This window comes from Triticum aestivum, chromosome 5B, assembly GCF_018294505.1.
Source record: "Triticum aestivum cultivar Chinese Spring chromosome 5B, IWGSC CS RefSeq v2.1, whole genome shotgun sequence".
NCBI lineage: Eukaryota > Viridiplantae > Streptophyta > Magnoliopsida > Poales > Poaceae > Triticum > Triticum aestivum.
The window spans coordinates 707,154,315-707,170,728 of record NC_057807.1 but is presented as its reverse complement, the minus strand read 5'-3'; the positions used below and the strand labels follow the sequence as shown (position 1 = coordinate 707,170,728).

The 16,414-nt window shown below is 44.9% G+C and overlaps 1 protein-coding gene and 1 pseudogene across 2 annotated transcripts; one reads left to right on the top strand and one right to left on the bottom strand.

Annotated features, from left to right (window-relative positions):
- Positions 1–217: 217 nt before the first annotated feature.
- On the top strand, positions 218–1,479 carry LOC123117861 (uncharacterized; annotated as a pseudogene).
- Positions 1,480–11,393: 9,914 nt separating this feature from the next.
- LOC123114438 (probable WRKY transcription factor 14) lies at positions 11,394–15,786 on the bottom strand. 2 transcript variants are annotated; one of them, XM_044535919.1, is made up of 3 exons: positions 14,998–15,786; positions 14,307–14,492; positions 11,394–12,082 (listed from the first exon to the last, which is right to left on the bottom strand). In XM_044535919.1, exons 1-3 carry the CDS (start codon positions 15,444–15,446, stop codon positions 11,602–11,604), a joined length of 1,116 nt encoding a protein of 371 aa, XP_044391854.1. In that variant the 5' UTR covers positions 15,447–15,786; the 3' UTR covers positions 11,394–11,601. The 2 variants fall into 2 exon arrangements, with proteins under 2 accessions (XP_044391854.1, XP_044391855.1); XM_044535920.1 differs by having other exon boundaries at positions 14,307–14,453; positions 14,998–15,784.
- Between the last annotated feature and the right edge of the window lie 628 nt (positions 15,787–16,414).

Below are 16,414 nucleotides of genomic sequence, written 5' to 3'. Positions count from 1 at the left end.
CCGTCCGAAAATACTTGTCATTAAAATGAATGTATTTAGATATATTTTAATTTTAGATATATCAATTTTCATTCATTTATGCGACAGGTATTTCCGGTCAAAGAGGTACTTAGTATTGGTCTTGCTGTTTGGGCGGACCCCACTGTTCGTTACTCCCTGTATGCTGTAGCAAGAAAGCAAATACAGGCAGAGGAGAGTGGCCAAAGCCAAGCTCAGTGGTTGGTGTGATGGCTTCCATCCCGTACAATCCTCGCCGTCGGCAGACGGAGTCCTCCGCCTGGCCCGACCTCCCACCGGAGCTCCTGGAGAAGGTCTTCCGCTCGCTCGACCCGCTCGGCCGCGTTGCCGTCCGGCTCGTCTGTACCTCGTGGCGCTCCTGCGCGCGAGCCGCTCCGGCCCCATTCCCGGCGCCCTTCGAGGCCCCACTTCTCCTCCTCCGCCGCCCAGGATCCGGCGGCGAACTTGCCATCTTCAGCCTCAGGCGCCGCGAGATCCTTCCCTTCGCCCTCCCGGCCGGCCGGTGCTGCGGGCAGATCGGCGGCTGGCTCGCGATGGCCTCGGCGGGGACCGCGCCGTCGCGCTCTGCAACGTCTTCTCCGGCGAGTCCGTCTCCTGGCCCGGGCCCTCGCGTTCCCGGTCGCCAACGTCGTGCTCTCAGCACCGCCCACCTCCCCCGGCTGGGTGGCCGCCCAGCTCAGCTGCTCGGGCCGCACGGTCGAGCTCGTTCGGCCGGACAGCGTCATGTCCGTCTATGTCAGGACCACGATCGACGCCGCCGGCTCGGGGCACGGAGGTTTCCAGGACGTGGCGTTCTGGCGCGGCCGGCTGTGCGCTCTGGCCGACGACGGTGCGGTGCTCGCCTACCGCGTCAACCTGTGCGCGCGCCTGGCGGCGGTGTGCGAGCTGCGCGGGGAGGAGGTCGGGCACCAGCTGTACAACTGGGAGCGGCGGCGCGTGTACCTGGTGGAGTCGGATGGGGAGCTCCTCCTGGTGGCGAGGAAAGTAGTGCAGGGCATAAGGCGGTGTTCATGCTGGCCGAGGTATTCGGTTGGGGTGGAGGTGCGGCGGTTCCTGCCGGCGCGGCGTGAGTGGGAGGCGGCGACGGAGCTTCCCGGCGGGAAGGCGCTGTTTGTGGGGACGGCTGCCTCGGTGGCGGTGTCGTCGTCGGCATCGCCGGGGATCCGGAAGAACTGCGTGTACTTCGCGCAGGGGGACGAGGGGACAACGGCGCGGCATGCCATCGGCGTGTACTCGCTTGGCGACCGGGAGACGACGGTGCTAGGCATCGCCGGCGGGCACTTCGTCGACATCGAGCCCGTCTGGATTTCCCCGTCGGTCGCCTGATCTGAACCCCCGCCTGCGTGCCACGGCATGTCTGTGTGAATAAGCTTTATTCATGCGTGTGATCTCTTTCCTGCATTGTCATTCAAAAAAGAGTGCTAGTTGATGTATCTAAAAATGTTTCTTACTCCCCCTCAAAAAAAGTGTTTCTTAAAAAAGAGTGATATGTTTATTAAACAATAATTATAGGTACCTCGAGCAATTAAGAAAAATAATTGAGAAATTTCAACTAAAAGCATGAACATATATGGTGTAGATAAATCACTAATCACATCCTAAAAATAGGAAATTCAGAAGTTTAGTGCCACACGTGTGGGCGTTAGGAATACTGCCCACACATTTTGTGTGATATATAAGAGGAACAACCCACACACCTACGTGTGGGCAAAACAACTAATGCCCACACACCTCTTTTTTTCCCTCACGGTCCCTCTCACACACGTGCGTGTGGGCGAAGTAGATAACGCCCACACGCCCCGTATGTCAGGCCTCGTACCTCGTGGACCCGCACGCCACGCATGACAGTCACCGCACGCCCGCAGTTGTCATGGTCCAGACCCTCGTCCATGTTCGTTCAACTGCAGTTGCCATGTCACTGAACTACCGTTGCCATGTCGGACAACTGCAGTTGCCATGGTTGCTCAACTGCAGTTGCCATGTATGGTCTGACCTACTGTAGTTGCCATGGTTTCAAAACTTTAGGAGTTGCCACATACTAACACTAGGCAGTTGAGAGAGTTGCCATGTGCTCACAAGCATGCTAGGGCAGTTGCCATGTAAAAAGGAAGAGTTGTCATCTGCTTACGTGCACGTTAGGGCAGTTGCCATGTACCATGCAAAAACCCATGACAACTCGGTGAAGAGAGAGTTGCCATCTGCTTACGTGCACACTAGGCAGTTGTTGTGTACCGTGCAAAACACATGGCAACTCGGGTAAAAGGAGAGTTGCCACCTGCTTATAAAGCACACTAGGGCAGTTGCCATGTGTGCTGCAAAACATATGGCAACTAGCAGCTTGGGTGTGGGAAGGAGACGGGCGTGTGGGCGAGATGACAAATGCCACACACTAGCCCTTATGCGTGCGTGGAAAGTGGCGTGTGGGCGAACTGTTGAACGCCCACACACTAGCCCCTCCCGTGTGGTGAAACGGTTGTGTGGACGACCGGGTAAACGCTCACACACCAGGTCAGTCCTACGTGACACTGAAAACATGCCAAGATTCATGCGCTCACGAACCGACGCGGATCCACGCGTGTGGATGTGCCCACACTTGTGAACGTTAACATTTCCGAAGATTTTAGGCGATGATATTATCCGTTTTATATAAGGACTCCACTACGGCGCAGTCAAAGCTCGGTGCGACCCACGTCAACATGCATCGTCGTGTCGCAAGCACATGTGTGGCCTGCCAATTGCATGTGGTGGAAGGCCTGCTGCTCTATAAATCTAGCCAGCCTTCATTTGTTAGTTATTGTTAGAGCAACTCTAGCAGATCCTGCAAAACGTCCGATCCGTAAAAATTCTAGCGAGTATGCGGGTTCGGTCTAATTTTTCAGTCAGAACAGAGCGTGCGCGAGGCGGCGGAGCGCCGGCACCACGCCGAGGAGCTCGAAGCCCTCGAGTGGCGGCAGGCAGTTGCCGACAACGTCGCCACCAAAGAGAATGCTGAGGAGTGGCGCCGCATCCGCGCGGAGCGGGCGGCGAAGTACATCGACCTGTGCAGCTCCGGCGAGGAGGATTGAGCATCGCTCGGCCTCCACGGTGTCGTCCATTTTGACGCGACCTCACCGTCGTCAGATCCGACCCCCTCTACTACTAGTTAACGTAGCATGTAGTATGATCTATGCTTAATTTGTTGATCATGTAGTATGTATGAACTCTGTAATATGTGATGTGATGAATTATGTTTGTGCAATTTCTTCTGTGAAAGTATTTTTTTTCTAAATTATGCAGGTTTAGATACGGTATCTGACCGGTCGTGCATGTTTTCCACCCGCAAACGCGATCTTCGTGAAACCGCAAACGCATTTTGCGGGTCGAATTTTCACGGGGTCTGCTAGAGTTGCTCTAGGACTACATTTTATTCTTTTCTACTTCCTCCTTCCAAAATAAGTGTCTCAACTTTGTACTAAAGCTGAGACATTTATTTGTGTGTATATATATATATATATATATATATATATATATATATATATATATATATATATATATATGACGCAACTGGTAATATATATTGTTGAACGAAAATTTAGAGGGTCACGCTCAAGATGACAACATGCACAGGAAAAAAAATCCTATACAACTGGGTCGCATGGATCTAAACTGGAGACCCTCTTCCCTAAGTGACACCTGGCAAACCTGATCGTTGGCGCCCTACCCGCGGCCCGGCCACTCGATGCCCACCACATATGGTCGTGCGCATGCTCGCCGCTGTCGGACCTAACTCCCTAGCTCGTGGCGCTCCATGTCTGTCGGGTTTGTCAGCGATAAAGCTCGCGGAACAAGCCCAATTGCTTGTCCCCGCCGGCCACGGTCATGCTCCTCATCGGCACCATTGACGCATTGCTCAGACTGCAAGCACCCGTCGGTTGTGGCCAAGCTTCTCGCCGCCGTTGTGTGATTCTTTTGCTTCTCGGCTTGCCTGCACTGGACGACGGTAGGTTTCCTTGTGAATCTGAAGAATGACATTTATTTTTCTACTATAATAATAATTTCGGTTTGCCAAGTGTCACGTGAAGAAGAGGGTCTCCAGCTTGGGTCAGTACGACCCAGTCGTATAGAATTTTTATCCACATGCACACTACCGAGCGGATAGTGGATAACTTACCTAAACACGTGCCCATCACTCCAAATTCTACCCATGCCCAATACCCAAACCCGACCATGGGTACGACATGACATCCATCCTGTTAGGTTACGGGCACCCATGGAGACCCCAAACCTGTGAGCAACCAGTGACACGACATAAATGTTAGCAGCAAACTTCTTCTTTTTTTTTTCTTTTTGCAATGACATTGCTCAAACTTTGAAGTGCCTCCAATAGTATTGTGTGGACTCGCACATGGCATGTAATTTCTCTTGCAACCACACGATGATAGGACGCTCAATTTGCATAAAAGGTGGAAATGAAGTATTGATCTCATAATCCATACTGTCCAGAGCCTCTTTGATTTGCAGGATTAAAACATATATTACTTTTCCCCCTAAATTAATTTGTACTACTACATATCATGTGAAATTTAGCATCCACACAAATTAATCTCTTGGAAAAATTCCTTTTGTATTCCGGTCATCCAATCAAACAAACTAAATCCGTTAAAATTCCAATGAAATGACATTGCAGTCCTAAAAAATATATCCTATTCCCGTGTTCTTAGAATTCCCCGAATCAAAAATGCCGGCAGTGTCCTCAAATACAATATGTCATAGGTAAACAAGAGGAAGATAAACTAATTTAAGGTGGGTTTAAAGCTAGGGCAAAAGTTCACGTATGAGTGATTTACAAACCTCTTTGGTCCTAAAGATTGTTATAGAAATTTGGAGGATTAGGACATTTAGGATGTTTTAGATAGGAGTTGTTTAATTTGTAGGATTAAATTGCGTTAAAAGTTTTCTACTCATCAGAATACATTTTGTAGGAATTTTCTATGGCTTCGAAAGCGTTTGCAAAAAGTGAAAACTTTATCTTTGGTATATACTAAATTAATTAACCTAGCCCGTCGAATTCAGGTGATCATCGTGTTACAGCTCTTTTTTTTCGTTTTCCTGACAGCGAATCGAGTTGGCTCTCTCGTGGGGTCGAGGTCAATCGTGACAACGCGTGAAACTGAAACGATGCTCAAATGAGCACAGGCGACACGAATTACAGAGGCCAGGCGTGGCATAGGTAAGCCAAGTAAGGCATGGCTGCTCTACAGGTTTGTCTTGTTTGGTCAATTACATGCATGCGCGATTCCTGCACCTGTACCAGCATATCGTACGTGTGCATGCATGGCCGCTACACAGTGCAGTTCTTCCCCACATGCATGGCCTTGTCAGTTCACTGCCACTTCCTCTGACCAAAAGACATGGTTGCATGCATGCCAAAAGCAAAGCAACACATGTGTGTACACAGTACCGATCTGATTCAGAGACGGCAGGAGAGAGAGGGGGGAGGTGAGAGAGAAAGGAAGAGAGAGAGAGAGAGGGAGAGGGAGAGTGAGAGTGAGAGAGAGAGGAAGAGCAAGAGGCAGAGTGAGAGAGAAAGGAATAGAGAAAGAGATGTGAATACATGTAGAAAATGGTTAGTTGCACCAGGAAAGTGCTTGAGTTATCATTACGGCATCTCCAGCCGTTGGCCCCCCAAGGGGCGTCTAAAAGCGCCGCTTGGGGGCGAGCCGGCGACACAGTCGACGCTGGTGGCGGTTTTGCGCCCAGTCGTCGCCCCCAGCCCGCCCCCAGGCGCCGAAATTGGCCCACTTTGCAGCCCAATTTCGGCGAATAAACGGCTCATATGGGCGAGAATAGGCCCATATTCAGCGTGGTTTCGGCGTTCAATTATCAACACACACATATTTCATCACAGAAAAATCAAATACTTCAACAAAATACTACAACAACAAATAGTTCAATACAAATTATATAGTTCAACAAATAAAAACTCGTATTTCATCACGCGGCGTCCCCCTTGTGCCTCCATAGGTGCTCAATCAGATCTTTCTGCAGTTGATGATGCACCTGTGGGTCTCGGATCTCCTGACGCATACTGAGATAGGCAGTCCAAGTTGCCGGTAGCTGGTGATCAACTTCGGCTAGAGGACCCTGCCTGTAGTATGGTTCAGTGTCAAACACTGGGTCTTCTTGCTCGCTCTCGATGATCATGTTGTGCAAGATGACACAGCAAATCATGATCTCCCACATTTGATCTTTCGACCAGGTCTGAGCGGGGTACCGAATAACAGCGAATCGAGATTGGAGCACACCAAATGCCCGCTCGACATCCTTCCTGCAAGCCTCCTGAACCTTCGCAAACCAGGCGTTCTTGCCTCCTGCCACAGGGTTTGAGATCGTCTTCACAAATGTCGACCATCTCGGATAGATGCCGTCAGCTAGATAGTACCCGCCGTTAATGCTAGAATGGGCGTGTACCCGCCGTTAAACCGCGCCTCCGCGCCCGGAAACGGCGGCCGGAAACGCCCAGCTGCTGCGGGAGGGGCTGCCGCGGCGAAGCGCTGCTATTTTCCGGCGGGGAATGGCTATCTAGCGGAGTAGGCCGGCGGCCGTCGCCGGGATATAGCTAGTGGTGGCCGAGGGCGCGGGGGTGCGAGGCGAGTCGGGGGAAGAAAACCTTGACTTTTCCCCTGTCGGTGTGGGCCAGGCGTGCTTTTCCCTAGCGCCGGAGCCCCCAACGGCTCCCCAGTGCGCCGGGTTCGGCCTGTGACCGCCGGGCGGAAAAAATGTCCGAACCGGCGATTTTCGGCGTCCTGGGGGCGCGACTGGGCCGTTTTTTCGGCGCCGGCGCCGAAAAAGTGGCCTGGGGGGGCCTGCTGGGGACGCGGCTGGAGATGCCCTTAGAGTTCATTACGTGCAATGTTGTAGTTAAATGCAGATTAGACTCATGCCAATACTACTTTGGAGTTGAGTGCAAAGGGTTATTATCATGCAATCAAACATGAAACATCACAGAATAATGAATAATTCATACTATCATGTACTCCCTCCGTCCCATAATATAAGAGTGTTTTCACGGGGACAGAGGGAGTACTAGTACATATAATCATAATATTAGTAACTTAGAAAAACATATTTTTAGTTTTGAAAAAAATGTTCAAAGAATCCATGCATGTAGAGTACACCTGCATGACAGCTTTGGTAGAACACGCAAATCATTTTTGGCATTTGCTTTACTATGTGTGTATATATTGTACACGCTTGGTTTTTTTTTCCATAATTTTTTTGTAATTTATAGATATGATCTTCACCATGTTCATGTATCTTATCATATGGTTCATCAAACAGCACCTCTGTAGCAAAATTTCGTATATAATGAAAACTAGCTACAAAATTTATTTCAAATTGAATCAAAGAGGGAGTTAAAGTTAGAGCGCACGCTAGGAAAATGAACAATGTAAACTGTAAAAAAGGACTTGTATTGTCACATCGCCAACCGTTGACGCGCACTTTACTCGTTTCTGTCCACTTTAGATAGATCTTGCAACCTGGGGTCTACCACAGATCTGCATGCCGGCCGCTAGGCACAACAGCGTCACTGTACATGCATGTACATATGTCTATGAGGATTGTCTCTGTCGTCTCCTCAATCCTCATCATGCGGGATGCATTCGCACGCAGCAACCCAAAAGAAAAGAGCAAGACTGGCTCCTCGACATAGCTGGGTAGTTACAAGCCAAGTTTTCAACTCACGGGTTATTTATGTCTTAACTTTTCATTGGCTCTAAAGGGTGCATAGGAAGTCAAAGCACATCTCAAAAGCCGGCCGACACTCAAAAGCATTTGAGATGTATGGGCGGTTCACTAGGTAAAAATATATATTTAAATCTCTAATTTTTTTTGAACTCAAAGCACATAACATGCATCTAGAAAGCCGAGCATAGCCGACACTCGGCGCACTAGACTATTTGAGATGTACTGGGGTTCACTAGGTAAAAGAAAACAGGATTTAGAAGTTCTTTTTTTAAGTGGGACATATAGATGATATGAACCATCCTACAAGATTCCCAGTAAGTTCTGATTTTAAATGGGACATATAGATGATGCGCATATGTACCATCCTACAAAATTCCCAGTCTTAATTAGATTCACAAATTGATAGGCAGCAAGACAAACCAGATCGTGAATAGTGCCACATTCAATATTAAACTGAACAGTAACTCAAAACTGAATTGAATAGTATCATAATGGTACTATCCACATCAGATTTGTCTTTTGCTTCTTGAGTTATGTAATTGAATTTGGACCTTAAATTTTGTAACGTGGTATGTACATATTGTATGAGTGTTGTCGAATTTTCTTGAGATTTTGCAATCCATATCAAATTTGAAACATAGGGCTTAGTACACTAGTACACCTCGAGGTGCTATATGTCCTCGCCGACGCTCGACAAAAAGATGTCATTGCTATTTCTCTCTTGAGAACTGAAAAGCTTATATATACTATTAATTTATGGATGAGATTTTGAGCGAGAAGGACAACAAATATCATTATGTTTAAACAGTTGAAAATAAATATACAAGGCACATGATATTTAATAATAGGATTTTTATCATTTATGCCACTAGTTGTGTCCCACTACTCAGTTTTGCCATTAAAAGTTGTAATTGCTCAAAAATGTCATTGTTTCGTGAGATGCTTGCTCAGAAATGTCAGCATTTGATAACTGTACACATATCTATGATGGATTCGACTCTGTCGTCTTCTCATGCAGGATGCATTTGCACGCAACAACCCCAAAAAGAAAAGAGCAAGCAATGGCTCCCTAAATTGTTGTACACTACAAGCCAAGTTTGTAGCTTAAGGATTATTCATCCCTAATTTTTTATTGTCGCGAAAATGCATAGGAATTCAAAGCATGGAAAATGCATCTCTAAAGCCGGTCTACACTCAGCGCACTAAACCATTTGAGATGTACTCGCGGTTCACTAGGTAAAAATCAATATCTAGAAGTTCTGAATTTTAAAATTGGGATATATAATTAAATGATGCATATGTATCATCCTACAAGATCCCGAGTCCTAATTAGATTCAGGAATTGATACACAACAAGACAAAACAGACCATAAACAGTATCACATTCAAAACTGTATTGAATATTTTCATAATGATACTATTCAAAACAGAATTTTGTTTTCTTTGTTTCTCGAGTTATGTATTGGCAACATATTACATACATAGTGTATGGGTGTTGTTGAATTTCCATGCATAGACCCAAAATAAATAAATAAAACAAGGAATGGCTCCATCGAGATCGCGGAATAATGCAAGACCAGTTTTCAGCTCAAGGATTATTTATCTCCAACTTTTCATTGCCTCTACAAAATGCTTGAGAAATCAAAGCACATATCATGCATCTTGAAAGTTGGCCAACACTCCGAGCACCAGAACATTTGAGATGTATCGGCGGTTCACTAGGTTAAGATTCATATGTAAAACTTCTGATTTAAATAAATCGGAACATATAAATGATGCATATGTACATGTACCATCCTACAAGATTCCAAGTCTTATTTCGATTCACAAATTCATACACAACCAGACAAGACATGCAGTGTATAGTATCATATTTAAAACTGAGCTGAATAGTATCTAATGGTACTATTCACATAAAAAATTATTTTTGTAGTTCTTAATTACGAATTGAATTTGCATTTTTTTCTAGCATGGTATCATATATATATATACCTAAATAGTCAATCCCTACTAACTCAATTATCTTGACATGCAACTATGCAAAATCATCATGCCATCATGCATGCCCCACTAAATTTAATTCTCTGAACATGCAACTATGCAAACTCACTACGCCACTATGCATGTGACTTAGCATGCATCATGCATGTTACTTATAATAAATAAATTTTCTACAACTATACGGTAATCAAATATATTAAACTACATGTGCTTGAGTTTTAATTCTCATATTGTAATAAGAATACTAAAGTTTCATACCACCAAATCTCATAGAAATTACTGCATCCAATTGCTGCTGCAACGCACGTGTATCTTCTCTAGTATACATAATGTATGTGTGTGTGTTTGTATTTCCTTGAAAATTTTCAATCCATAGTAAATTTGAAACAAAAGGCTTAGTACAATGGCACGCCTTGAGGTGCTAGTGCACCCTATATGCCCCCACTGACACTCGAGACAATGATGTCATTACTATTTCTCTCTTCAAAACTGACCCTTAGATTATTAATTTATGAGTGAGATTTTGTACATGAAGCTCGACAAGTATCATTGCGGTTTAATAGTTGACCAATAAATATACAAGGAAATTATATTTAATAATAATATAGGTAAATTTGCCAGCATTTGATACTAGACTGAGTTTAAGTGGTTAACCAATGTCGTTTACCTTCTTTTAGTTTCGTTTGAGTGCAAAATTATATTTTGCTAGCAACGACGGCATCTTGCTCCAATGGTGGCTAGCTTACATACTTCACCATATGATGTTTTCGAAGGAATAAGACACTATTTGACTCATACATGCATATAATAAGTGAGATCATCACTTGATAGAGTTAATTAATTAATTATATTCCTAAGGAATTTTTTTACAACACCGTGCTAAGATGTACAAATAGGAAAATGAGATTATGACCATATTAGTGCACACTCTAAAGTTGAGTGTTATTATTATTATTATTAAAATACATGCACACTTTACAATTATAGAAATCAAACCATACATAATGGTACAAGGATTTTAACTACATGAACAATTTTATGCATTCAGTAAAACTTGAAAAATTTGAATATCAGTATTTTCTACTGATTTAAAATAATATGATAAGATAGAATATATTATTAGAGTAAAATAACTAGAAGAACTGAATGGAATTAAAAGGGCAGTCAGGCCAACATACATCCTCCCAAAATTTAGGCCACTCAACCATTTCACTTCGGATCATGAATATATGCACACAGTTCTAGAACCTAAGCCTTTTTTCATCTTGTTGTAAGCTAGATCCGCCATGAAGAAATAATTACTACTCCCTAGGTCCCAAAATAACTGACTTGGTGTTAGTTGGGACAGAGGGAGTAGCATCCACAACATCAAATGTGTATTACTAGATCTACTTAAATAGTACTCATTCCGTTTCTAAATGTTAGACATTTTAGAGAATTCGATACAGATTACATACAGATGTATACAAACACATTTTAGTGTGTAGATTCACCCATTTTGCTCCGTATGTAATCTATATTGAAATCTCTAAAGAATATATATTTAGGAACGGAGGAAGTGGTTGCTATACATTTGTAATACTATTGATTAATAATATGGAAACTTTGTTAGCGATAGGAGTAGGCATGACACATGTAGATATTTCTCATGATTAATTACCTCATAAAATATACGTATATGTACACTCTTAGTTTTATCATCATATATTGGCGGAAACAAATATATTAGTTATCCTGTTGTACAAATAAAGGAAAAAAACCCGTGCATTTTAAGATATGTATGATCTTCTTAGTCGAGCATGCATATATGTATCACAGCCGCCCTGATCGATTGATTAGCTAGAAGCATCGTGATTAGAATTTGTGCCACTCGTAGTTACTACTTACCCCCCTGGATCCGTAGACGTTTGCACTTGTCATCATCGGATTATTATCAGTCTCCAATTCCTCCAGCTCTGCAAAGACCTCGTCAGGCTGGATGCCTTCAAACAACAGGCCACCACCATCTCCGGCGGTGGCCGTGCTATCCGGCATCTTGCAACTGACGGGCAGCTGGTCGCCGCAGATCGGATTGATCTGCTCGACGTGGAAACTGTTGCTGGAGGACGAGCTCGCGGCATTATCAGCGGAGCTACTGCTGCTGATCTTCTGCTGCTTCTTGGCAGCGGCGTGCGTGTGAGCACGAGCGTATCCAGCAAGGACGTTGCGCTGCATAGGCCATGGGTGGTTGTGCTCCGCCGTGTAGGTGATAACCAGCATGTTGGGGTCGCTGCGGCTGCGCTCCACCTGCTTCCGGGCTAGGCACCCCTTGGAGCTGCTGCATCTGTAGTAACCCCTGCATGCAGGCACCAAAAATATCCCATCGTCATTGTATATTTATTAACACGTATTCGTTATTTTTTTCCTTTACTTAAGAATTGTTATTTCTAAGTGGCTCAAGTTAATTACACAGCATAATCCTTCAGGTGCAAACTGTCCTTTTTGTGTGTGTTACCGACAAAAAAAGACAAGTTTTTTGTTTAAATTTAATTTGGTGTGGTCGATCGCGTGCAGGTGACAGATGCACAATTTCACAGCTATTAGCTAAGGCAAAAATGTGCAACTACCCAGATAAAGAAATCAACAGCTAGAAATACATAGCCACACAATTGAGTAATTCACCAGCCAAAAGGGAGACATGAATACATACAAATATAGTTAATTGTCTGTGTGAGTCTAGAATGATTGTGTTTCGGTTATTTAGTTAATTACCCCTGCAGTTTAGACGTTTTGGACATGTCTTAGTTCAAACATTGAAATGTTAATCAAAAATATTGTTTTAAATATTTGGGTAATTGTTTTTATAAAATGATGCAAGAACTATTTTAGAATGTTATCATCCTGTGCTTAGAGCCAATTGCATAATGAAACAACTCATGAACTGACCAATATTTGAATACAAAAGATGCCTCTTGTTGAATTATATGAAACAAATTATTGATTTTGAGAACAGAATGTCAATGATGGCGTATAAACTGACTAAAAAAGTCAATGATTTCTAAGTTTGACCAAGCAGATATACAAAAATATGAAGATAAACAATACCAAATCAATATCATTATATCCACCCTTAGATATATTTTCCTAATGTACTTATTCAATATTATAGTTGTTAATAGTTTTTTCCATATATTTGATCAAACTTAGGAATAGTTGAATTTTTGATAGAATTTATAAATCAACTATTTGGGACACGGGGAGGGGGGGGGGAGGGGGGGTGTTATAAGATTGAATCTAATTGACAAAATAAATATTTAGCCTGGAGGTAACCTTATTTTCTTTGTACATACTTGTTGGGTTTGGACAAAGAGCCAAACCTGTGTGTTCCAGCTAAATAGCACCAATCTCAATTTTCCATTTATATTCTAGAACTTATTTTAGAGATACGGCAGGAAAATCAACACAGCGAAGAACGAGAAGCAATCAGGGGACACGAGATTTTACGTGGAAAACCCCTCCAACACGAAGGGAAAAAAACCACGGGCGCCATATCGGGGGAGGTTACGAATGCCGGGGATTACAACTAATCAACTTATCCCATGCGGCGGCTTACAAAGGATATATATAACCCATGTGACCTCAGTCAAAATTGATCTGTACCGCTTCAGCCCAAGCCTACCATTGACAGGCCGCGCTCCGCTCGCTCGTCAGAAGTTAGCCTTTCTTTTTATACTTGAATTTGAATCACAACATAACAACTTATATTATTGATAAATGATTTCCCTGGTTGATATGTTTTGCATTTAAATCTGCGACAAGACCCACCTCCCACAAAAGTCAAAATTATACTCACGCCCTATGTCACACTTCCGCACACTCTATTGCTCCGTCTCGTTGGCTCTCTAACCGGACGGCTAGGAAGTAGTGTCCAACATGTTACACCATTTTGAACTTTCCCTCACACTCTTGTTGTAACCCCAACCCATCTTAAGAGTAACCCCAACCCTACCCACTACATAACCCCCCCCCCCCTCCCCGCCCCGCTCTAAACTTGCAGTTCCACCCTCGCCTTAGTGAAGAAACTGACAAGGTGCCAAGAGGGTGTAGCATTGCGTGCTTCTCTCCGCCGCAGCTTTCACCTTGTTCACCATATCATAGTCGATCGATCCATGTATCCCACCGGCCCAAATCATCCTCATGTTCCTTAACATCCCTTTCCTAACATTGAAACACTGCAAGAAACACTAACGATGAGTAAACGCAACAAACACCAGTTTAATAGTGTGTTTTCCGTCCAAATCCACAAGGAAGATGCTGAGATGTCGCTGTTTTTCCTTTGGTCAAATCATAGATTTCCATGTCGATCAAATGTGGAAAAGTTGGAGAAATTTGAGTTGACAGCAAAACAGTAAGCTCGTTCAAATTTATATGACCAGACCAGTCGACCTAATTGGAACAACCTACTGAAAAAACTAAACGAGAATAACTAATGTGAGGCATGTACTTATTCGCATACAGTACCAAACTAAGACATCAGATGTTAATTATAAACTTCAACTGGATCATGAAAACAATAGTACCTTGGATAAGGAGAGCCCTTGATGGGTTTCTGGCCATACTTCCTCCATGCCCATAGATCAGATGGAATCACCTCCCCTCCCCCTCCTGCCCGGTTGCTCATCACCGGCGGCGCCGGGATGCACACCACCTTCCTCACATCGTTCTTTCTGCAGTATGGTATATGCGTGCAAGCCATGCCGCAATAACTTAATGTGGTGAATGGCAGAGCAGTTAGAGCTTTTGAAGAACAATTAAACATGTCCCCACAAAAAACATCTTCCAATAAACATCATGAAAGGAATAAAGAAGCCTAATTTAATTTGAAAGGGGAGAAACATGCAGCTATCCATGCATCAAATATCAGGAATTCAAAACTATGAACTGTTGAGTTAACTCATGGTAGCAGAAACAGAATGACAATTTCACAGATGTGAAGTATTTAATTGTTCTTTCAATCTACTGAAAAATGATGCTGAAATGAACCAATGGAAATGCATAGAAAGAACTAAAGATTAGATAGAATAGAACCACAGAAAATTACATAGGTACATGCATGAACTAATGCAATTGTAAGGGAAGGGGGGAAATGTATTAAAAAAGGAGCAAATGACAAATAAAATACTGAAGCAACAAAGAATAGGACAGATCAAGTCTCTCCGCTAGGAAAGAAATTAGGATGGATGGAAGGGGAATTAATTAGGAGTTAATAACCTGGTGATCATCTGATGATGAGGAGCCGGTGGTGGTGGTGGTGGTGGTGGCGAGATCCTCATGGGGTCGTCGCTGTCGGCGGCGGCGCAGCACGCATGCTCAGAGATCTGGAAAGCCAGCAGTTGCTGGTGCTGGTGCTGCTGCTGCTGCGGCAGCCCATATCCACCAGCCGCCGCCAGAAGGTACGGGTCGACCACAACGGTTGACGGCGGGGCCTCAAAGGTAACCTGGCCGCCGCCGCCGCCGCAGGCGACGTTCGCAGGCCGCCGTTGTCTCTCCTCCTCGTAGGGGATCATGACGCGAGCTGCCGCAGAAGGGGGAGGTGGTGGTGGTGCTTGGCGACGGGCTCCGGCGGAGTAGGGCATTGAGTTGGCACGGGCCACGACATCGGCGAGGTCGCCTTCCCGCGCTGCAGTGGCGGCGGCGTTGGCCTGCTCCTCCATATCCATAGTGGTCTTGTGCTCTCTGCTGTATCTTTTCTTGTTTATACTATTACCAGCCTAGTCTTTGCTACTCCTAGCTTAGCCACACACACACACGCAGCCAGCTTGCAGGAGCTGTACACACACACACACACACACACACACACACACACACACACTCACACTGTCCTCCTCTCTCTAAAACTCTCTCTCTATCTCTGATTCATGAGCTATATCTAGGTAGCTAGGTGACAATGGAGCACAATTTGGCAGGGCTGTGGTGCAAGCGGGTAAGTGCGCGTGTGTCTTTTCATGGACTAACCACATGAGGAGATACGCGATCTGATGGCTGGCTATGAGTCTAGTCTACGTATGGTGAGCGTGAGGCGGACCGGTCGGATGTGTAGGACGAAATAAGCGACCTGCATTTATTTTGAGCTCAGGACACTGTTGGCGCCAACTGTGAGCAGCTTATTGCACCACAGAACAGAGGTCAGGACATTACGGCACTCCCTCCATCCGTCTCTCTGCAAGGACTACTGCCTTTGCCCCCCTTATTTAGAGAGAGGAAAACGACAACGGGACAGGGACATGGTGGCACTTATGAGAGAGAGAGAGAGAGAGAGAGAGAGAGAGAGAGAGAGAGGAGTAGGGCTTGGCAAGCTGGTCCTTTCCCCCTCACCAGCTTCTTTTCACCACACCTCAAGTTTTTTGGGGAGAACCTAGTGAATGAACGTTCACTCTTCAGCCTTAGGGAGAGCACATTCCGCGCTCCCAATCTGGTCGCGTGTTGCCGTAAAAGAGAGGAAGAAGAATCGGGAGGAGGAATTACGCCCCCTCGCCGCGACCTAGATGGCTTGGCTGGACACCTAGCCTTATCAAGGTGTTGGTCAAAGTATGACGACACGGGGTCGGTGGAAAAGCGACAAAAGGAGGAGTTGGCGTGAGGAATAAGGGAAGAGAGGTGTCTAGGTTAAAGAGGAAGAAGAGTGGAG